Raw genomic sequence first — 23,861 nt, forward strand, 5'->3', positions numbered from 1 at the left:
CATCAGTCTGACTGTGGCCGGGAAGAAGCTATTGAAGAAGCGTGTTCTGTGGGTGATGATGCTGTCCGCTCTGCTGTGTCTCAGGTTGTATGAGCATTGTTTGTGTCGGAGAAGAGAGTGAGCTGGGTGGAGAGTCTCTGATGATTCCCTCTGCTCTTTTACGACAGCGCTGCACATATATGAAGTCCATGGAAGGAAGTGTTGTCCCTGTGATCCTCTCATCTAGGTTCTTGTTTTTTCTTATTAACAATATATTTACAGCATACACCTTAATATAAATTAAACATTAAAACGTGTGAACAGTTTGAGGCCAGCTTTGTAAAGGTTTGAAAGGCAGCCTCTTGTGAAGCCAGCTCTCTGGGGCCCCGAAGGCGACACACTAAATAGTAATACATGAATTCATCAAATTTGAATTGAAATGAAGCCATTAAAAAAAAAGTTGCTTTCAAGTGCGCTTTAGAACTGGGACCAGCCTGTCATCTGCAACGGGCCTCGCAGCTTGTCGACCGCAGTTCACTTTTGTCGCTCGAAGTTTGGAAGGTTGGCAGAGAGCTATTCCCAATACATTTGGTAAAATATATGCATGCCTAATTGTGTGTGTATACGTGCACTACTAAGTAGCACGTATAGGGCCCATCATAAAAGTGTATTTCCATACGCTATATGGAAATACGCTAAGTAACTTACTTATTGGTTGAGCAACTGCAGACCTATGAGCACAATCAAATTCTTAATGCTGCCTATTTGCTGTTTCACCTCAAATATGATTTCAGTTGTCCAATGTGTCTGTCTGCACACGACCAAAAAAACGGGGAAATTCATAAAGTGTCCAATTTCTGACGAAATGCCCCATAGGCGACATCATGCCTTTTTTTAACGCAACGTTACAATCTCTATGAACCTTGTGAGAAGACGCTGAGGTAGGAACCAATGACGCTAAGGTAGGAACCAATGATCTGACGCAGACACGAGCCGGAGCGTTTGACGTGGACATAACGGAAGTTTAGACGGTTGCTCTGGGTGAACGAAGGGAACACTGACAGCGTCGCATCAAACAAGAAATTATTCTCTCCCCCTAAATTAACCCAGTTTCCCCTTCCCCCCCACACATGGCGTCCAATTCTAATATAGACATTGAGGGTGCGACCCAGCATCTCCGGGACATCCTCAAGCTCGACCGCCCTGGGAACAGCTCCGGTAAGTCGGACCGGGAAAGGAAAAGCGGCGGCGCTAGCTTAGGCCGCAGACGCTAATGGAGCGCTAGCCTAATGAGCTAACGGTAGCTACATTGGTACCTAGCTAACGTGAGTTGGCTCAACAGCGGCGTCACTACCTGCTAACGAAAGCTACCCCATCGCGTGGAAGCACAGTTTGGATGTCAATAGGTTTTACAAATGTATTTTCTGACTGACTTTCGCGGGGGCACACGTGTGGAAGGTGTGTTGTTTGCGCGCCAACTACCTCGGAGTGGGCTCAAGTGTTTCTTTTTTATAGCGTTAACTGAGCTAACGTGACGTTACGAGCTTCAGCTAGCTTATGTATCAGTCTGTTTACTGGGGTAGACAGCTGGGTGTATGGCTGCAGGGCGACGAATGCGTAATGTTCCTTTTAATCGAAATGATCTCATCAGCACCTGCTCATTTCATTTGTGACTTCGTGGAAGGCGAAGCTAGGTGGCTCTTTTTTAAACCGAATCGGTCAGCCGTGATCATGTCACTGCTATCAAGAGCTAGCTCGAGCCTCCATAACTGCGTAACGTTAGAAGGTCGGTGTTCTTTGCCGCTTTGAATGCACTCCTTACAGCTTTGTTTGTTGTTTCCGCAGCAGAGTAAACGCGCTGTTTTTTAAACTTGCACCTGTCAAAATGTTTGAGTGTTGTAACCTGGGAACTAACGCTAACTACTGACTCAAGGGAGGATGGGTGGGTGGAGGGAGGGAGAAAAGAAAACATGGCTTCACCCCCCAAACGGGTAGACTTAATCATGCTCCAGAGTAACCTGCTGCTGTATTAACATTGTTTGGGGGAAATACACCATATGGCTAACTGTTACAAACGATGGCAAGCTACTCAGACGGCTCTTACTTGATGCCCACAGGAGTTTTGCACAGCAGGCATGTTGATTTGTCGTTGCAGGTAAAGCACAGGTGTAATTGATAACACTAATCATGGCTCTGTTTGATGGAAGTGTCCCACTGGCTGCTGTGAGCCAGCAGGCGTTTCAACAGGGCTTTGGAGTTGGAAAACATAACCTACATGTAGACATTTAAAAGGGTTAGAGTTCTACCTGTTTTCCTCTGACTCATCGAAATGTTTGTGTCTTGCTGACACCATCTGGCTTTCTCTCGGGAATATATTAACAGGTCAACAATAATTAGATGCATTAAAGACTACTATAGCTGAAGAATTTATACATTTTCGTTTTTATTGGCAAATTTCTTCTTTTAATAGATCCTTATGTGGTAAAGAACCACCTCACTGGTGAAAATCAAAGGGGGAGGTGGTTATCCAAACTTTTCCCTGGAATATTGATATCCTGGTGGGTCTTTACAAATAAAGTTTGAAACTCTGACTAAGTAAAACTCGTCAAAATGTGAATTATAAATGTTTAAAGTTTATTTATTTTACACTTATTTGCACAAGTATTATGACTGTATTGGGCGGCGATTGCGAGCACCGTCAAAATAATACTGTAATACATTTCCAGAATAACTATTGTCTCTTTGCAAGTTGTGAATTCTCCTGCAGGATTTTGTATTTGTATCTTTGTACAGTGTTTTCTGTGACAACTGCATTCAATGCTTTTGAACAGATGCATTGAGTGATGGCCTGAGAATGCCATCTTTTAATGGAGAGCTGAATGGGTTATTGGGAGCAGCCGGCCTTCTGGGAAGCACCGATCGGTCATCCATGTCCGACTCTACCAGACCCATCTCCACAGACCTCTGCAGCACTCAGGAGTGTCAGATAATGTACATCTTCAGCCAATAACTTTGGCACATTAAGCAGAATCACAATACTGTCTCACTTCTATTTGAATTTGATCATTTAAAAATAATAATATTCTCTTTAAGAAACCAAATCCATTTTTAACTTTAAATGTGCATCCTGCAATTTCAGCTGTCTTTCTGGTGATGATGGCTCCACCTGTATCCCCATCACCTCCAACAATGTGGAGATAGTGGCGAGTCAGGATACCAGCATCAACAGCAAGGCTCGTGGCAGCAACAAGGTAAGAAGTATTTTTATTTGTTCTGATGCAAGTTATCACAGGGGTAAACATTTCTTTAGTTGTATGCTTCATTTTGAATTGCCTGGCCTTGGCTCTGGAAAGCCAGAGCCTCATGGATAAAAGTCATAATGGTCTTTTCAAAGAGATTTTTAATTTATTTTGAATAGTACATTTGTTTTTCCAAATTCAGGTGAAGATTCAACCTGTTGCCAAGTACGATTGGGAACACAAGTATTATTATGGCAGACTGATAGCCGTGTCCAACTCCTTCCTGGCCTACGCCATCAGAGGTGAGTCCTGAAACATCCTAACATTAAATAGCACTTGAGATATTTAACAAGAAGAACTGCTCCCACAGGTTGTTTTAATCCTAAAGCAGTGGATAAATCGTAACCATGGATGTACATTGAATTTTATATATATATGTATTATTCAATTGAAGCCTTTAATAAAGAAATCAAAATACAGTGTATAAGCTAGAGTGCTGAATTGTGTACTGATGGTAGAAAGGTAACGCAATCCGCACAAAAGTCCATTTTATTAATACTTTAAGTATGACTCTGTTGTAATGAGCCGTTCCTCAGAGTTGTTGCTGTGTGCGTGCAGCACTTTGCTCGAGGATTGGAATCCTGCAAGAACCAGCAGTTTTAACTTTACAGCAGTCAAAACCTATAACTGTGGGTGGTGGGATTTGGCTAGAGTTACCCAGAAGGATGGAGTCAACAAATGATTTTAAAGAAGATTAAAGCAGGTCATGAACCTCACCAGCTGCACTCCTGCTCTGAGCTTTATTGTCTATATCAACAAAACTCCTTTAAAAAAACAATGTATGAATAATATGTGAAAAAAATTAATTCTCTTAAATGTGATATCTGTATATAGGACATCAGATGCCACGCGTACATTTTTGTATTTATACATTTTTAATGAATAGAACAATTATTTTCCAAAGTTCTTTATCCGTCATCTATTCCATTACTTTTCCTGATGTCTTAAATGATTGCAGTGGTATCATTTTAAATATCGGTATCAAGACATTTAGACGGTATGGTTATTCTTTAACAACCATACCCTGCCTTACCATCCCATACCCTTTTGAGTTATGATATTGTGACAACACGACTAAACATTACATTTTATTTCTCTCTTGTTTGTGGTGTCTAACAACATGAATAAAGTGTAGCTCAGTGGGTTTTTGTCTCTGCTGCTCACAGCATTGAAAAATGCGACTGCAACAGAAACGATGACCGTGTTACACTGAAAACTATAGACAGTGAGGTGGGTGTTATCCAAAGGAACTATTTCCTTATTCAAAAGTATTTCTTAAGACAACCTTTGTGTTTGTGTGCTGAGCATGATGGAGGGCCACGGTTCTAGTTCCGATTGTCTCCCAATATTATCCCGTCCTTCTACTTTGACCTCATTTTGATATAACACGATCGTGCGTGCGTACGTGTGTGTGTGAATCAAAGTGCTGTGACAGCCCAGGTTCCCTGTTCAATACTATTTAAAAATAAACGTCTGTTCCCTCAGGAGCCAACAACCACGCAATGATTCGCGTCCTGAGCGTGAGCTTTACTGAGCGCTCTCTACTGAAGGGCTTCACTGGAGCGGTCACAGATCTGGCTTTTGCCCACCTCGACTCCTCGCTGTTGGGCTGTGTAGATGAGGCGGGCAACCTGATGGTGTGGCAGCTCACCTGCATTGGAAGCAAGATACTGTATCCTGATATGTGGGAGAGATATAAAAGGAGTGTGTAGGAGGCTTTGCAGGTCTATGTGTGTCTCCAGAGTGGTGGTGGTAGTAGTAGCAGTTACTGGTTGGCTTGTGTCTTTCATCTCATATTTGTTTGTGTACTCTTTAAGTGCAAATAGTCACTCACAGCAGCCCAAACTGCCTGGTGATTGAACACAGACCCCTGTTATGTCACAACCTGCTCTGGCACAGCAATCACTGAAGTTTGCAAATGGTCTTTCGTCTCATTATCCTCAACCCACGCTCGCTACAGGGATCAGATGGTGGTTCATATCCGACGGCCAGAAGACTCTCCGCTGAACTCCCACCGCCGCCTCATCTGGTGCCCGTTCATCCAGGATGAGGAGAACCAGGACGACACCAGCCAGACCCTAGCCCTTCTACACGAAGACCTGGTATGAATGTGTTTTTCTTTCTTTCTTTTTTTCGTCAGTCTCATCAGGAGAGAGAAAAGTGGGAGCCATGCCTCCCTAATTTTATTTCCCTCTCTCCGTCCAGGCTGAGGTGTGGGACCTGGAGATCTTGAGAGCCAACCACAGCAGTTGGCCCGTAGATGAAGCTGATGTAAAAGAAGGCCTCATCCAAATCAATGGACATACCCAGGTAGGAGGCGGGATACAACTAATGAGTGTTGAATAGTGCTTAAACAGTCAAGTATTAATTTAATTGCAGTACATTTACGTGATGATTTTCCGCAAGCACGTAAAACTATTTTTAATACTTTAAGTGCATTTTCATTAGAAGAAACTACAGTAACCTAGAAGTCCAAAGTAGTATGCTGTGTGTTACACATCCCTTGCAGTGCTGATTGTGTATGTTGCTCGGTGTCTGCTCCTCCAGCGAGTCAGTGAGGGGGCCCTTTCTCCAGATGGAACCGTGTTAGCCACAGCCAGCCACGATGGGTACATCAAGTTCTGGCAGATATACATCGAAGGGGTACAAGACAAGCCGAGGTACGTAAGGAGGCTGTCTCTTTTACTTTCAGACTTCATCCTGATGTGTATAATGTTGAGAAGAAAATAAAACACTAGGTCTACAATGTATTCACTTGCTGACCTTTCGTCTCACCCACTCTGTGGTCGTTGGTTTTCATCCCGTCGTCTTTTCACTTTTCTTTACCCTTCGTTGTCCAGGTGTCTTCACGAATTGCGGCCCCACGGAGGACGGCCCCTCTCTTGCCTTCTTTTCTGTGACAACCACAAAAGACAGGACCCTGAGTTAGTATACACTTGTGCACACGCACATTTCAATCTGAGGCTGTTGCTCTTTGTTTACGTTCTCCTTCTCCTCCTCTGCCACCTCTGATCTGTTCCACTCTGCTCTTTTGTAGGGTTCCATTCTGGCGGTTCCTTATAACTGGAGCGGATCAGAACCAGGAGTTGAAAATGTGGTGCACTGTTTCCTGGACCTGCTTACAGACCATCAGGTTATTGCTGCAATCCATCACTATAATTCTAAGTCCTTTTTATGTACTCTTTCCTGTGTAATAAGGATGAGTATTACTATACACTGTTATTATATACTATACAATACATTAGGCTTATCTTACTAAATGTCTCCCATTGAATAGGTGCCTCACACCAGTCAACATTTTGTTCTCTGGTCAAGAGATTTCTGGATGATTATTCCTGCTATCTGAAGATCATTTTTTCTTTACATTGCTGTTCAATGTTACGAATGGTGCTGTTTTTTTCCATCTTGTAGGTTTTCCCCAGATCTGTTCAACTCCTCAGTTCTGCCTAGTCTGAAGGCCAGTCTGGACCTCGCTTCTGAGTTTCTCGTCCTCACCGACGTACAGAGGAAGGTCAGCACAATGTTTTCAGCTGTGTGGTTTTTATTTTTTTTATTACAGATATCAACTGCCAATGTTACTTCTTAATCATTAAGGTGCTTCAAATGCATACACCCATTAAGGCTTAATGAATGTGTGCATTTGAATCATTTTCCTTACACTTTATGAACACTAAAGTATGAGACCCACATGGACCCATTATTATCTTTTTCAGTGGGGTCGGGACCTTTTTAGGGAGAGATTGCAGGTCAACAGGATATGCCACATTTGTGGTGCACATCTAGAAGCTGACTAAGCTGATTAATTTGAGATGTAGCTCAGTGTGTCACGCTGTTCTAGTCATGAATCATAAATACAAAATAATTAATCGATTTAACTTAACCTAAGTAATTAAGATGCATTGTGAAAGTGTAAAAGTGCTTAGAACATTATGATGGAGGCCATTCTCATAATTTTTGTGTTAGTTACATTTAGCACCAAATCTGTGTAACAAATGGTATAATTTTTGACCACTCAAGAACTGATAAAAATTGACAAAATTCAACATTAAGACCTTGAGGAACACTATAGAAAAACCCTTTGGTATCTACAACTTAGGACATTTGGAGATTACTGCAAGCATTTTGTTTTTTGCAGATTGGATGGCGAGCACTTCTGTTGTGGAAACTGCTTAGAAAGCACCTTATATTTTTTTCCCCTTGCCTAAAATGCAGTCTAACTTTTGTGCGTCATTCATTCTTTTTCCAGACAAGCTAGCATGACCCGGTTGGTACCAGGGGATTCATTCGGTCTTCTTGTTTCACATTAAGACTAAGCTCGTCACGGCTTCTTTTAAAGACTGTAAAGGCCCAGAATTGCTGGTGGTCCTGCTGGTCTCGAACACTAATTAAATAAAATCTTCTTTGAGTATGCCACATCTGAGAGAGCCCGTTTGACTTGATATCGTTTAAAGAGCCACTCCTTTTGTAAGAGTGGGTCTAGCCTGTCTAACAGTGGCCCATGTTACCCCTTTATTACCCCCTGTGCTTCACACTCTACTGATGTCCTCCTTCGCCAGGTTCTGTATGTGATGGAACTCCGGCAGGACCTGGACAAAGGAAAGGCCAGTTTCACAGCGGTGTCAGAGTTCTTGCTGACCCACCCCGTGCTCAGCTTTGGGGTCCGGGATGTCGCCCACTGCCGATTGCGACACACTGAGGTCCTCCCTGCAGAGGAGGAGAGTGAGATTATGACAACAGGTGTGCATGTGCACTCACAAACTCACACAAAAAACTTTTTTCACGATTCTTTTGATCGTTCCTGTTACCATTATATTTTTTCTATCGATATATTGCATGTTGTTTTCCAAGGGCCACCACACGCATGGTTACTTTAAAACAAGCCAATTTATTTGCTGTCAGGTTTCTTTTTTACTTTTTGGGAACACTGCTGCATAACAAGGGGACATAAAAGTATGTAGACAAAAATAATACTAAAACATCCGCTTTTAAAAAGGTGTCAAATAATAATTTCCTATAAAATGTATTATGACCGAGTTAATCATTTAAAAAAATGTTGACGGCTCTGAAATAAATGTTTAGTTGATGAGCGATAAGTAGGAATACGGTGTTTACCTGCGTATATCCTGCACTAAACCACCACTCTGATGACAAGCTAAATGTTACCCAAAACTAGCCGTGTCCTAAGATTACCATAGATACCTTTCGTGAAACACCATCGCACAAAGTAATTTAAGATAATATCGTAGCTAATGGATAGCGGACAGGTTGCAAAACAAATTGACACAGTCTCACCCCACCCCGAAATATTCAGGCTGTGCAACAAATCTGTTGATTTATGGCATTAGTGAAGTGAAGTGACTCGCTGTTTATTTCCTCAATCTCTGCCATACACCGGAAAACCGAATACACAACATAGCTGTACTATAAGTAAAGATGCTCACTCCTACGTACATCGCCAACAGAATTGGCAACCACTTGTTGTGAAGTGTCAACTCTCCCTGACTGCCAACATTACCGCAATAACACGCTCCTGTAGGTACATGCTGTACAACATCAGGAGAATACGACCTCTTCTCACTCAGAAGGCAGCATAGGTTCTGGTCCAGGCTCTGGTCATCTCACGGCTAGACTATTGCAACTCCCTCCTGGCAGGTCTACCTGCTAATGCCATTCGACCGCTACAGCTCATCCAGAATGCAGCTGCTCGACTGGTCTTCAACCTCCCGAAATTTACCCACACTAGTCCGCTCCTCTGCGACCTTCACTGGTTACCGGTGGCCGCCCGCATCCATTTCAAAACATTGGTACTTGCGTACCGTGCTGTGAACAGATCGGGTCCGGTCTACATTTAGGACATGGTCAAACCGTACACCCCAGATCGTTCACTTCGCTCGGCTTCTGCCAATCGGCTTGTAGCTCCTTCACTTCGATCTAAACATTCAACAAAATCACGACTGTTTGCTGTGCTGGCTCCTCATTGGTGGAACGAGCTCCCCATTGACATCAGGACAGCAGAAAGTCTCTACATCTTCCGTCGCAAACTAAAAACACATCTTTTTGGACTATACCTTGAATAGGGAAGGTAGCGCCGTAGTAGCACTTTAGTAGCACTTAAATGTCTCTTACTGATAGCACTTTGTAGTTTGGCACTTTAGTAGCACTTATATGTCTCTTACTGATAGCACTTTTTAGTTTAACGTTATTGAAGAAATTGTACTTGCTTGATTCTTGTTGTTCTGAGTTTGGACTCATGGTTTAATGCACTTATTGTAAGTCGCTTTGGATAAAAGCGTCAGCTAAATGACATGTAATGTAAAAGTGAAAAGCAATGGAGTGGGGGGATGCATGTTATCAATAGCACCTTTTTTAATAAAAAGAAAAAAAAGCTACATTCATCCTATTAACACAGCATTACTTTGTACATGTGTGTTTTCTTCCAGAGGGAACTCAAGGACCAACAGAGTCCAAGTCTGGGATCCAAATTAAACTTTACTGCGTCCACACCAAGTAAGTTTCTTCCTACAGTTTGATGTCCGTGTTAAGGTCATGTTGGCTCGAATCAGGCTTTATTGTCCCAAAGGGGCAAGTTGGTTAAAGACAGTCAATACTAGTACATACCAAATTACCAAAGACTAGCTTTTCATTTCTAACGGTCAAGTTGAGTGAACCGCACTTTCAAATTTCCTAAATGTATGTAAGTGTGGAGGTATGGGGAGTCCAGCATAGGAAGCATGCAACGGACCCAAGTCTAGATAACTAGGGTAGTCTTAATTTAGTGTGTTTGTGTTTTCAGGAGTCTGCAGGATGTCCAGATCTGGTTTCAGCCCAACTTGAGTTCCAGCTCCACAGTCTTCTTGCCCAATTCTGATCCTCAGGATGGTTTTGGTAAGTCACAGTCCCAAGATATGAAAATACAACTGACAAGGACAAATGTTGATGACGGTGGATGATGGTTTCTTACCCTACAAATGGTGTTGAATTTAATTAACTCAACATTGATGTTTCTTTGGAGGCAGACCATTGAATAAAATGCCGCAAGTCTCCCTAATGCACTTTGTGTTTGTGCTTTCTTTGTATGCCAAATACCGCTACACAAATAAGGCACTCTTGAACATTTTGTGTGTCCAGTAGGGTTTTCAGACCATCTTACTGACCAGAGCTCCGACAAGGAATCAGGAAGTGGCTCCCAGACCGACCTCAGGAAGATCCCATCACTTCCTGCTACCACTGACTTCCTGTCAAACTCGGGTGCCAGCAGTGGCACCAAGCTGATGACTCCCGATGCCTTCATGACACCAAGCACTTCGGTAATGTCTCTCCGGAGCCTTGTCTACTGCTTCTCTCTCTTTCAATAACAAGCGGTTAACAACCTGCCTGCATGCTGGAGTGAAACTCCGACATCAACCAGTTTACAAAATAGTCAAACACTTCAGCAAAAGAACATGCCTCAAACTATTTTTGTATGTTGCCTAGCAACATCTTTCCCCCCATGAATACCTCTGTCCTCCTGCATATTGTGCTGCTACTGGCACTCAGCAGACACAAGGCCGTAACCCTAGTAATCATCCATCCATACAAACTGTGTACTACTTTATCTTTGACTGATCCAGAGATAAAGCAGTGAGCGGCTGGAAGATAACAGGAATTACGAGATTCATATTGTACACTTTAGCTGAATTGGACAAAGTGTACTCGGGGATTAGAATCGCTGACTGCACCTTTTTAATGTGACTGGCATTAAAATTTGGTCGGGGTGTGACCAATTCCAACTTTCTCCATGTGGCTCTATTTAAGTTCAGTTTGGGAATTCATGGGGCTTTCCTTTCAAATGTTCCTTGACGAACATCAGAAAGTATAGCAAGAAAAGTTATACAGGTTCTAAACTGTTTTAAAAAATTATAATTATTGACTGTTGTGTTTTTGAGAAACACTTCATTATAATTGCATCTTGTTAATACTCACTTTATTTGTCTCATTTCAGGTACCAGCATCTCCTGGCAGCAGCGCCAGCAGTCTGACCATTGTGACGGCTATCAGCAGCAACTCTGACTCAACTAACAGGTGGGCTTCTCTTTGCATTTTAGAAAGGATAAGATTGTAATTGGGATTAAGATGAGATTAATAGTGACCATTATCTGTATTTTTTTGAACGTGGTAATGGCGAAAACATAAATTTCATCCACGTCCTCGTAACATTGTATGGATTGTTACGAAATATCAGCTTCTTTCCTCCATTCAGTTTTACAAACGGACTGTAAATCACCATAGATTAACATACCCACATGATCTCACATGTGAACATGTATGCCTACGTTATCGTGTACAGAGCTAGGGACGAAGTCAGCCAGAGTCCAAACAGAGCGGAGAACATCAACAACAGCAGCAGCAGCAGCAGCAGTCTGACACTCTCTACCAGCAGCCCGAGAGCTGGGTCTGCTGTGCTTCTGCCTGGACTGGAGAACCTACCGGTAAGACCCACTCTCTTACTTCTACCAGTCTCTTGATACTCTACATGGAATGGTGTTTTTTTGGGGGGTTTTGTTTCTTTAATCGCTCTCCTCTTCTCCATCCTCAGGCATTAGCTTCCCCGAGTGGGCCTCTCGCACTCGACAGCCCTCAGGTTCTGGATTCTCCCCTTCTGCCCCCTCTGGCCTCTCCGACCAGGGCCCGCTCTCCTGACGTCATCTCTTCCGCCTCCACAGCCATGTCCCAGGACATGCCAGAGATTGCATCCCAGACCCTGCAGCTTCAGCGCGGTCTCGTGTCCAGTTTGGAACCGCTACCTCTCTCTGCTCTCCAGACGGACAGCATGGCGTCCGCCGCATCCGCCCTGCACCTCCTCACCTCCCCACGCACGGCCAACAACAGGTACGCTGATGTCGAGCAATGAGAGCTAAAGCTAAATTAATGCTGACTTAATGTTTGCAGCAAACACACAGATCTGAATCTGTCGGCAAAGTATTTCCATCTGTCTCCTTCCTTTTTATCAAGCATGCATTAAATGTTCATCAGGAATTCAAAGCATAGAGACAAACTTGCAGAAACTTCGGTGTGGACCTTTTTAAATTGACGGAATTATTTTCTGTCTCAGCCTGATGCCCCTCGAACTTGGAGGTGCTGACGGGCTAGTGGGCGGGGCAGTGGAGTCTGAGCCCAGACTCAGTCACACCCCATCCCTACTGGAGAACGCCTTATCACAGGAGAACCCCGGGGCCGGTGGAGGGTCTTCAGATGGTAGTATTGGCCACACACCGTGGCCGGCTGCTCCCGACATCACCAGAGAAACCAGGAACAGTCTCAGGGACAACGGTCTTGGAGACTGGTAAGAATTAGCACATGCAAACACGTTTAGCAATTAAAAATACTAACATTTCCATTAAGGATTTCACATAGTTCTAAAAATGTTACTTGTGAAATCCGAACACTAATTGTAGAAAAGTAAAAGTTTCCAGCATATTACTTTTTGTAAGATTGTAACATTTTTAAATTAAATATTGTTACTGGTGAACCAGTTTTGTTTACTATTTACAAAACCTTTAAAATGTTTTAATGTAATCCTTTTGGCGAATTCCTCACCGTCGTCAAGCGTCCACAAAGTGCTTGTTTTTGCCACTAATGGGCTCTGATTGTTTCTAGAAGGCTCTGACAACATTATGGAAAGGACTCTACCTTTCTTAACCTTGTTTTTTTTGCGTTTGATTCTGTCTGCTTGTTGTGCTCATGTAGAAGTCTCATTCGGATGACATGGCATTAACAATGAAGCGGTGTGAGAAACGTTTAGCAAAAAGAGGTCTTTGTCCACTGTGTTGTAGTTCAAGAGAGGAGTCGAAGGACAGACACCTGGGCTCACCGTACCACCGACGCTCCTATCACCTCGCACACAACGACAGTCAGGACGCCGGCGCGGAGCAGAGGTAACGAACACGCCGCCGCTGCTCTTTGTTTATGCAATTAAGACAAGCACAGTGTCTCGCACTCTGCATGTGCGTGTCTCACACGCTCCGTGTCCATCTGTGTCTGTTTCACCCAGTGACCCTGACGACGAGTTGGCCAGCCTGGCATCGTCCTCAGGAAACTGTGGCTCTCGTTCCTCTCACAGACTACCAGTTAAAGACTGGAAGACCTCGCCGCGAGCCTCGCCAAAAGTGAAGAGGAAGACCAAGAAAGATGACAAGTGAGTTGATGCCAAAAAAAATTCCTCGTTTGTGTAAACATTCCTGGCAATAAACGGATTCTGATTCTGATGTTTGATGACGAGGGAAGTCGGTGCAAAAAACGGACGCTAAAAAGTCCATTCATAGTACCTAACAGTGTGACGTTTGGTTGGAAGAAGTTCTCATGAATTTAGCTACAAACTAATTTAAATCAAAGTGACATTGAGAAAAATCTTTAGCAGTGGTCATATTGTACTGTGACTGCAGCTGAAATCGCTAGTGTGAGGTAGAGGCTGTATAAATGTGTGTTAGCTGCTAGCCACCAGCTGCATCAACGCTAGGTGGAGGCAATCCCTCAATTGTAAATTCCGTATAGAGCTCCTTTTAATGTAACCCGATCCATCTCTCGACTTCATTGAGCAGCTGGGGTTATATGGATAGTCAAGATTAGACAAAGATGACGACGTAGCTCCCATATACTTCATCTGTAGCATTTGTTGGGGTATTTGAAGACAGTAAGAATCAATGACAATCATTCAATTTAAACATTTTGCTTGTTACATTGAATCATTGGTTTGAATATTGTCGGTAAAGGTTTTTGCATATTCTTTCTCCTCAGTGAATTGTCTCAGTCCAGGCAAATGGACTCTGGTCAGGTAAGCTGATCTTTTATGTTAATTAACTGCCACAATGTTACTCTAAATGGAAGAATATTATTTTTTAATGATTTGTTCCCTCGATATTCTCTTGGAAAATACATTACAATGAATCTTTTTTTTTTTTTTAAATTTGCCCACCATTTGAAATACATTAACAATCTGTTATATGAATGTTGAAGTAATGATTAGGTGTAATTCATGTGCTTCAGCAGCACGTTGCTGCCTTTTTTTTTTTAATCACACTCTCCGTTCCACAGATGAATGCCGAAGTACAGGACGAACTGTTGATGCTCCTGCGCAGCCAGCAGAGGGAGCTAACTGACCTGCGTGGTCAGATTGAAGCCATGCAGAGCACCATCATGGCCCAAGTAGAGCACGTCCTCACCAACCACCAGGAACAAGAGCGTATCCTTCAGGCTTCTCCCTGGTCACACAACCACTCTGCACCTGAGGCCTCATTGAACAACTGTTCACAAACACTACTAAAAGATCATTTACATTTTGGATTTGACCAAAAAGCAGTAGCAACATTAATTTGCTTTTGATCACACAAACTGAGTAAATTTACAATTTTCCAGTAATATTTTAAGGCAAATTCAAATGATTAAATATTTGTATGTGTTTTCTACAGTACTATATGTGTAAGCCCCAGCTCTTGTCTTTTCTGATGGACGTCTACAGAGTAGTTACAAAAGTTCCCACGCAGGTCTCGATGATGACTAGCCCTCTACATATATTATTGCGAGCCTTGACCCCTGGTGACCTCAGAGCGCCGACTGGAGCGAGTTCTAGCAGAGAGTCAGAATCATCAGCAGCAGCTTCAGGAACAACTCGGCCAGCAGCTCAGCAACACCCTCAGCTCGGTGCTGACCAACAGAATGGACAAAGTGCTTCGAGAGGAAATGAAGAAGACGGTCCCGTCAGGTGAGCACAGGCACACAAACGCATGCCGTTGAGAACTAGATCCACCATCATAGTCAACAGAGCGCAGCTGTACGCCGACGGCATGTGGACCCATGTTTGTTACCAGACGATGGCGGTGTTGCTCCGTTTTGTTGTTTGGCAGTTGTGGACCAAGATGATTTTAAGTATAAATCTTTACAGTCTGCTGTGTCCTGTCCTTGGCTTCTCTCCAGTTTTTCCGCCATCCTCTTTCTTTGTTCAGGAGACAAAAGTCTACAAGTCTTTATCTCTTGTAGCCGTCTCCAAGGTACTTTTAATTTGGGCCTGTTTCTGAGGGACACCTGAAAGTGCCTGGTATTGTTTTGTATTTCTTCACTTCATTTTCTTTAGTTCTTTAACTAGTCGTCGACAAAGATTCTATATATTTTTTTATCGTGCTCAGACAGCTGTCTGCATTTGCATTCAGAGTTGTGGGTCATTTTGCAGCAAAGCAGTTGTTTTGAAATGTTTTTGACATCATCGCTTATTTTCGGGAGGCAGCGTTTTATCGGTCTCAGTCTGTATTTGCCTTGACTGCCATCGGGCCTGTTGGATAAGATGACATTCACAGATGTGGTGGCCGATGCGGATGTAAAAACTGACCGGGTGACAACAGATGGCTGACATATAAAATTAGATAAGGACATTGTCAAAGAAACGGGTGTTTGACGTCTATCAGTCTATTCGCTTATCAGTCTGACAGCTCGGATCAAAATTAGTGCTTAGTGTATTCCTGCTAATCTGTCTTGCTTATTCCGTCCCCTCTCTAGCGATCTCCAAGAGTCTGGAGCCAGTGACGGGGCAGCTGAGCAATACAATCGCTGCCAAGCTGACCGCTGTGGAGATCACCCTGAAGGACAATGTCAGCAAGGTGGTCAAGTCCAAGGCAAGTGGCTGGCCCTGTGTCCTGTCCCATCACTGTCCTGTTTCAAGTCTTGGTAACGCCGCACACTCTCCTGCCCCTCACCGAAACCGCTTCCTGTTTCACAGAACACAACGGACGCTATTGGCCGAGCAGCGGCCGAGGCCATGCAGGGGCCCATCCAGGCAGCCTACAAAGACGCCTTCCAGGGCATCGTGCTGCCCGTGTTTGAGAGAGGCTGCCAGTCCATGTTCCAACAAATCAACGACAGCTTTAAACAAGGCACACAAGAATGTAAGGCAGTCTTATCGAACATCAACATGTGTGGGGGTTTTTGTCAACAAATAAGAATATCCATGTTTGACCTTTTCCTATTTTTTTTTTGACTGTGGAAATACACTTTCCATTCAATCACTGGCCTTCCAGACACTTAAAGCTGTTCTGGTAACTCATCGTGGCCAATGTCCTGTTTGAGTCTCTTTATTGTTGCTGTGTTGGTTGTTCCCTCTTAGCTCGGTCTGAAATCGGTCTGTTTATCTGGAAGTGTAATTAAATAACCACCTTTGAAAAAAAAAAAAAAAAGAAGCTCAGGGACATCTTTTGTAAGGATGTCGAGGCACGGATGTGTTGATGAGCAGTCTATTTATTCTGCTCTTGTGCTCATGCGCCCCTCTAGAAGCTGGCGGCTGGAATTTACCAAGGCTGTCATAATGTGTACAGAGGGGAGACGCACAGTTACCCTGCAGTAAATGGGGAGGCCACAATGCTCCCCTGAGCATGTGTGCTCTTGTGAGCTTGTTCCAATTTAAATGTAATCCTCGATCAAATTCAGGGTTTTGGCTTTTTGCGTGTAAATATTGATTGTAACTTTGTGAATGCTGCGTTAAGCGCCGCACTGCCATCCAGCTACGGCACAGACCTTCAGTGGTTTATGCTCCGATCTGCTTTTTGCATTGTTTTCCATAATTAGTCCTATTCAAGGGTGGGGCGGGCATTGGACGTAATGCTATGTATTGAGGAAAACCGTGCAGAATCCTTTTGAAACAGGCTGAGCTTAATGCGCAAGCTGGTGAACAAAATAATAGCTGGAATAATCAGAGCAGGACAGACTACTCTCCGAGGGAAGAAACACTTACATTTTGTCATGTTTTATCACAATGAATTCAACCCTGATTTATTAGATCCTGTTCAGGATCTGGTTGTTTGTTTTGTGTTGAAGATAAATGATTAAAACCAGGGTTAAGAATGTTTGCTTTTGCAAAAGAACGTCCCGATTGTGGGGGCTGATTTCCTGTTGACTCATGTTCGTAGACATCCAGCAGCTTGAGAGCCACATGAAGAACAGAAAGCAGAGGGAGCAGGAGACACGGGACCCTGTGATTGGCCAACTCCAGCAGACGATCGAGAGCTTCCAAAGCTCCACCGATCAGCTGACCAATAACATCACGGCCAACGTGCGTGCAGAGGTCCAGCACCAGATCCAGATGATGGTGGGAAAGTATGTATCCTGGCGAGCCCTTACTGTTAGCTACTGTTAAGATCTAGAAACACATTTTCTCATTTTAATAGAATCTCTGCTGTTCCTCGTCATTCAACTACATTTACACATCTCCCTAAACATGGTCATGCTGCAGTTAACGGTTATTACGGGCAGTGATTAATCGGAGAGCATTGATTGACAAATCCAAGTGGATGTTTTGAATATCAGATATGCATATCAGCAGATGCCTCTGCCAGAAAGCCCTGGCCTTATTCATTGCCTATTGAGCAGGTTCATAATGGGGCTGGAGAGTAGAAACAAGCAAGGCTTAATCCCGAGGCTAATGTAAGAACATAAATTCGATGAAGTCTCCTGTTCCCTTTGCAATTAATTTCATGGCCTCCAGAGTTTATAGATTTGTCGGGGGGGAGCAGAGACAAAGTAGTTGGCCGTGTAAAACTTTAAAATCTTGAAACGGAAATGACAATGGACAAACTCAGAGATTCAAAGTAATAGTTTTTAATGTTATGTGCATCAATTCAATCAAAGGTTATGGCAACATAGAGATGCAATAACAAGAGTTTGAATGAGGTTTTGTTTTACTTGGCCGGCCCGCTACAGTGCAGAAAGTGGTTGAAAATACTCGTTGTGGGGAGGACGACCCTCTTGCTCACGTTTCCTCCTCTGACGGTTTTACTCCGCAGTCTGCAGGAGTCTATTCTTAGCCATGTGCAGCGAATCGTCAAAGGGGAGGTGACCCTCGCAATGAAGGAGCAGCAGGTGGTGGTCACCTCCAGCATCATGCAGGCGATGAGGTCAGCGGCCAGCACGCCTGTCCCAACAGCACACCTAGACTACCAGACGCAGCAGGCCAACATCCTGCAGCTCCTCCAGCAGGGCCAGCTGAACCAGGCTTTCCAGCAGGTAACACACACACACACACACACACACACACACACACAGGCCATCCTGGACTACACGGCCCAGCCAGCCAGTATACTGCGACTACTTTACAGTGTCCCGCTCGGAGACACGCATTTCTTTTGTTTTCTCATGAGTTGGGGAGGGGTTTGGGGTACCCCCGCCCCTCTGTCCTCCCCCTGGCCCCCGTAGCAAACTGACTTCTGAACCTATTCTTAAGTGGCTGCTAAGAACTCTTGTCCCCGACCTTTTTCAGCCCCATTTGTTCAGTATTTCTGGCTACTTGTCATCTTCCATGTTTATGTGCATAGTTCAGTTCTTGACCCACGGCCATTTTGATTGACATCGAAATAGCTTTAATAGAAACCCTTCCATGCTTTGAAGATTTATTACAATGAGACAACAACAAGGAACACAACTGTACTTTCTTTACAGACATTTCTCTGGCTAGTTTAAGAAGCAAAATAAAACCACCACGGTGGAGAATGAAAACCTTTCTCACTCTTATCTTAAGTTGCTGTATTGATCCTTTATTTACGGGTTTAACCTGAATACAATGCCTCTCTCCCCCCACTTCCCTTCCAGGCGCTGTCTGCGACGGATCTGAACCTGGTCCTGTATGTGTGCGAGACCATCGACTCTCAACAGGTGTTTGGTCAGCACCCCTGCCCTCTCAGCCAGCCCGTGCTGCTGTCGCTCATCCAGCAGCTCTCCTCTAACCTCACGACCCGCTCTGAGCTCAAAATCAGGTGAGGTTATTGCAAATACTAACTTATTAACGTTATAATTCGGTGTGCAGCTTATAGACTAACACAATGAAAAACAATGGGCTTAACGATGTATGAGGTTTTTGTCATTAAGATACGGACTTTCATAACAATGCATTGAGATATCGGGGAATAATAATGTTAGTAAGCTGAAGGCTTCCCTTCCCCTACAAAAGGATGGCTGTGTAATTGGTTGACTTAGTTCAGTTCAGGCATTTGACCAGCCCAACTCGGCTGTGAAAAGTCATTATGGAAAGGACCATACGGAGACCTCAAACATTTCCTTGAAACATAGCAGATTATCAATAACTGGAATTAATTGTCATTTAAAAAATGGTCTCAATGTGTCGTCTCACACCACTGCGGTCTGACGTAATCTTGCTACGCAGCATGCATAGCTTGGGTTTAGTAAAAAAATACAAAACGGTGAAGCTCACGTCTTCCCCAAAAAATTCTTAATTTGAATTTCATTCTCTCACCAAGCGATGTCAGTGAACGCATCACACGACTCCCGTCGATCATTGTTTGCCTAAACCTTTGCTCCCCATCTCGCCTCCATCACGTGTCCATTATTCCTCGTCTCCCGGGTGCTAAGCGGTGCTAAACCCCACCACACTGCTCCGTCTGTAGCCCTGCTTACATGGCCGTCCGGGGAGCACGCATTTTTAGATCTCCATTGTTCCGTTCTTTCGGCCGTCCTTGTAGCTTTTACTCTGATGTTCACTCTTGTACTCCCGTCCCGTGTGTTGTTCTTGAGATGTGTTTCCCCTTAGAGAACACACAGACACACACAGACAAATATACCACTCTATCGGAGTCCCTTTACAGCACCATCCTGTGTCTGGATCACCTGCTTGGTTCTGCCTTTACGTTGCAGCTGCCTCCCACTGCTAACACGACCTGGAGGCATCATTAGGACGGAGCACAATGTCCTGGTCGGATGGTTCAGTTGAGAGAAATAAAACAGGATAAATCCCAAAACACTTTTTCACTCTTGTCTACTTTTAAATGAGAAATTTTGATTTTGAGCCATGCAGAGAAAGTCTGTGTTCCCACAAATGAATAGACGTCAGTGAATATTGGGACAAGGCAAAAAAACTGCAACAGTTGCAGGGCGGGTTCTTCTGAGGCTTTGCACAAGATAACGGAGCCGTTCTCTTTTTGATGGAAAGTATCTTAGGCTGGAGGTCAAGGTCAGCCATCTAAACTGTAAAGACGAGGTGTGAGAGCACTGGTGGTGTAACTTCATTTTCTGCTGTGATATTTGAGCGAAAACCACAAGGTGCCCGTCCGCACAGCGGGGGTAGCCAGGGAGGCGATGAAGGACGGTGCTCGACTTTCAAACCGAGAGAGACGGGGACGGAGGCGGCCTGCTGCTCTGGCTTTAAGTCTGTTATTATTTAACTGTAAAATAATTAGGTTAAAGATAATTTAATATGCTGCAAATAGATTTTAGGTTTATTCATTATTCCTTAAGGCTACCGGGTAGAGTACATTGTTGCCAATGTAGTTCATCTTTTTGTTCCATCAACCAATCGATTGGGGGATTCCTTACAGCCGCACTACAGACTATCGGTCCGCTCTCAGCGACAGTAAATAACATGAATGGGAACTGTGCTTCTGTCCCTGTGCAGCTACCTGGAGGACGCCGTGATGAATCTGGACCATGGCGACCCGCTGACGAGAGACCACATGTCCTCCGTGTTGGCCCAGGTGCGACCGAAGCTGTTCGCCTTCCTGCAGCAGGACCCCCACAGCCCGCTCAGCAAGAGGGCGCGGCGCCTGATGATGATGCTGCAGGGTCTCGTCAGCCACTAGTCCCTCGTTTAAGGAGCGGTGCAGGAGAGTCATCCCCTTTATAGATAGTGGATCATCACACCATTTTTGTTTTTCAAGTCCACGTCAACCCCCCGACCCCCACAGACTTCTGAGCAGTTGTTGTTGGGTGGAGATGGAAGAAGGAGGGCTCTGAAATGACTGAGTTTGCTTGGTTCAAGATGACGGTTCCCTCCAGCCCGCATGTCCGACACACCTACACCCAACCCGAAATCCAGCTCTGTCTCCCCGTTCTGCACCAGTGAAGTGTCAAGTTAGGAAATGGAAGCGGTTGTTTCTGTTTTATTTTTTACTGGACATAAAACAATAATGGTCTGGACAACTCTTAGTCCGCTGTAGATTCTTCAAGACCTTCATTACTCTTCCCCACCACCACCCACCAGAGGCATACTGGTCGTCCGTCATCGTTTTATCCCCCACCACGGAAAACCCGAAAACAGTACCGACAGCGAGAGGCTGAAATGTTCTGGACGTCCCGTCTCCCAGACACATTGTAACCCGGCTCTACTTTTGAAGAGTCAAAGAATGTTCCGCTGAGCGGTCCACGAGACCCGCCTCCTTTTGATTCTGCCACGTTCCTCTGACCTGTGAGTTCTGGGACACCGAGCAAGCCGTGATGCAGGGAACTCTTCTGAGCAACAGAAGGAGCAGCGGGGCGCTAAAAGAATATGCCGCCTTGCATCTTGGCCTGAAGAGCAAACAGCAGGCGCTGCAGGATTACGACGCAGTCTGTTGTTTTCTTTCTTTTTATAAACATCCAAGCTAATCCCGGAAACCAAAAGTAACACTCAAAGCCATTTCATGTCGGTGGCATATTTCCTTTCAGTTACTTCTTAATAGGTTGGAGACGACAACCTTGCCGGGCCAAATCTGTCTCGTGCTTTGAGGAGGATCGACACGTTGAATTGTTTTTCGCTGAAAGTTAATTGAATTTGTTCCTGCGTTGTTATTCAGGGTGGAAAGCGTGTCCCGCTCTTTCTCGATCTGGCCTTGTTTTTTCACAAATCATTCTAACGAGAGGTCTCCGATGGATCCAAATACGATTAAAGGATGAGAAATAACATTTTTTGCAATTGAACAAATATTTGCGGAGGTGCTCCAGCTAAAAAGAGTTTTGGCAGCCGTCCATGTGTGTACAGCTTTGTCATGTAAATCGATCAGACTTCTCCCCATGTTTTCCCGTGTCCCCTTTTCTTTTTTTTATATATATATATATATATATATATATATATATATATATATATATATATCTCTCGTTTAGCATTCGTAAGACTTGTATACTTTGCTTAAAGAGTTGTCAAACTAGCTATGATACATAATAAAACACTTCTTAAACATAAATTGTTACAGATGACGTTCTTTTATCAGGTTATTACAATAATGTTTGTAAACTTAACGTGCAGTTACTTCTCATGGGCTCTGGGAGGCGGCACTTAGATGCAGATGTGCACCCTTCTTGTCCTTTGTGTGTGTGTTTTTGGGACTCAGAATCATTCCTGCTCTGACAGTATGTATCTGTTTTACCAAACATTGAGAACGCCTCCTTTAAGCGCATTGCAAGTGTCTGATCTTTTGTGTTCAGCACATGTTGTTCCAACTGCAGGCGGCCGCACCGCTTTTTTGCCGATTTGTCAAATAAAAGTTCTGTTCATTTTGACCTCTGTGTTTAGAGTTGTGTTCAGGTTTGATTTGTCTAGCAAAGTGCCTTATTGTATTCTTCATGTTTGATCCCGTCTGGGCCTTTAGACTTCTTGCAATGTTTGATTGAGCCTCATCCCACAGCGACTCCTTTTCTTTTTTTTTTTACTTTCACATCCATTTGTCATTTATAAATAAAAACCAGTCGACGCATCTGAATGCCAAACATTTGATCACCTAGACAGCTGATTTGGACGGCCATTTAAATTGACCATGCAACAGGAGAAAGAGAGATGATATTCTGACTACTACCAACTTCACTTTTCATTTCCAGAACCTGGTTTATTATCCTCAGAGTGGTGGATCTGTGTGTGAAACAACTGAGGCTAGTGCTAGTGAGGCTCTTTCCATTCTGCTTGGATGCTTATGTTGTATCTTTTACAGTTTTATTTTACCCTAAACATTTTGGAATAATAAAAAAAAAAAAAAAAAGACCTGTTTACTTTATCGTGTCTTTATTCGTTCTCTACTTTCAGAAGATTTGTCCTGACCTTAAAGTGCAGGTGAGCTGAAGATCAAAGGTACTTGTACTTTACAACTCAAAAGCAATGCAGAGGGTTATGATTGTAGTTCATACGCCACTACATTTATTCAACAGATTATCAGATAAAGATTTTACATTTAAACTTCTCCGATCATTATATCTGCCAGGAGACTGGTGCGATCTCTCCCCTGAGTGAGTCTGTCCAAGACTTACATCTCATTCTGCTGCAGAAAAACTGCACATTATTTATAGGGTGGCCAGTTATGATCTCTTGCTCAAGGACCTCTTGTGGTTATGGTGACTTACACCCTGTGAGCAGGGTCGTCCTTCAATCAGAGGATTGGCGGTTCTACGCTAGGCCATGTTTGTGTCCTTGGGCAAGACACTTAACCCTGAATGTCTCCCACAAATGAGTGGATAGTCCTGATGGACAGGTGACGCCTTGTATGGAAGCCCTCCCCTCAGTGTGTGAATGGGTGAATGAGGATTAAAGATGCTTTGAGGTTGGGAACCACTGGGTTACATATAATATATACACGTGTATTTTTAGATGTCTTTGTATTACATTTGGTGATACTTCCTCACTTTACTTTTACTTTACTAGGATGTAATGCAGTAACGCGTTACTTTCAAGTTAAGGATCTGACCCACCCATCCAGTCTATCATGCCCCCCCTCCCCCTCCTCTCCGCGATGGACGCGCCCTCCCCTCCTTCACGAGAGCGGATGAGCGCGCCGTGGATGCGCTCACAGCGGAGCACAGAGCTGCACCAAAGACGGA

The 23,861-nt window shown here is 44.0% G+C and overlaps 1 protein-coding gene across 1 annotated transcript; it reads left to right on the forward strand.

The window, feature by feature from the left end:
- The first annotated feature begins 992 nt into the window (after window positions 1–992).
- Window positions 993–22,556, forward strand: edc4 (enhancer of mRNA decapping 4). Its single transcript, XM_034534818.1, has 30 exons — window positions 993–1,197; window positions 2,811–2,970; window positions 3,119–3,230; window positions 3,421–3,520; window positions 4,764–4,950; window positions 5,239–5,380; window positions 5,484–5,588; window positions 5,826–5,938; window positions 6,119–6,202; window positions 6,316–6,411; window positions 6,690–6,789; window positions 7,835–8,015; window positions 9,719–9,785; window positions 10,072–10,163; window positions 10,407–10,585; window positions 11,260–11,339; window positions 11,605–11,746; window positions 11,854–12,146; window positions 12,370–12,600; window positions 13,091–13,192; window positions 13,309–13,452; window positions 14,052–14,088; window positions 14,349–14,496; window positions 14,860–15,015; window positions 15,804–15,919; window positions 16,024–16,189; window positions 17,207–17,393; window positions 18,080–18,299; window positions 18,882–19,045; window positions 20,698–22,556. The coding sequence occupies exons 1-30, from the start codon at window positions 1,110–1,112 to the stop codon at window positions 20,879–20,881; spliced, it is 4,176 nt and encodes a 1,391-aa protein (XP_034390709.1). The 5' UTR covers window positions 993–1,109; the 3' UTR covers window positions 20,882–22,556.
- The last annotated feature ends 1,305 nt before the right edge of the window (window positions 22,557–23,861 follow it).

Source organism: Cyclopterus lumpus, chromosome 6 (genome assembly GCF_009769545.1).
Source record: "Cyclopterus lumpus isolate fCycLum1 chromosome 6, fCycLum1.pri, whole genome shotgun sequence".
In the NCBI taxonomy this organism is placed as follows: Eukaryota; Metazoa; Chordata; class Actinopteri; order Perciformes; family Cyclopteridae; genus Cyclopterus; species Cyclopterus lumpus.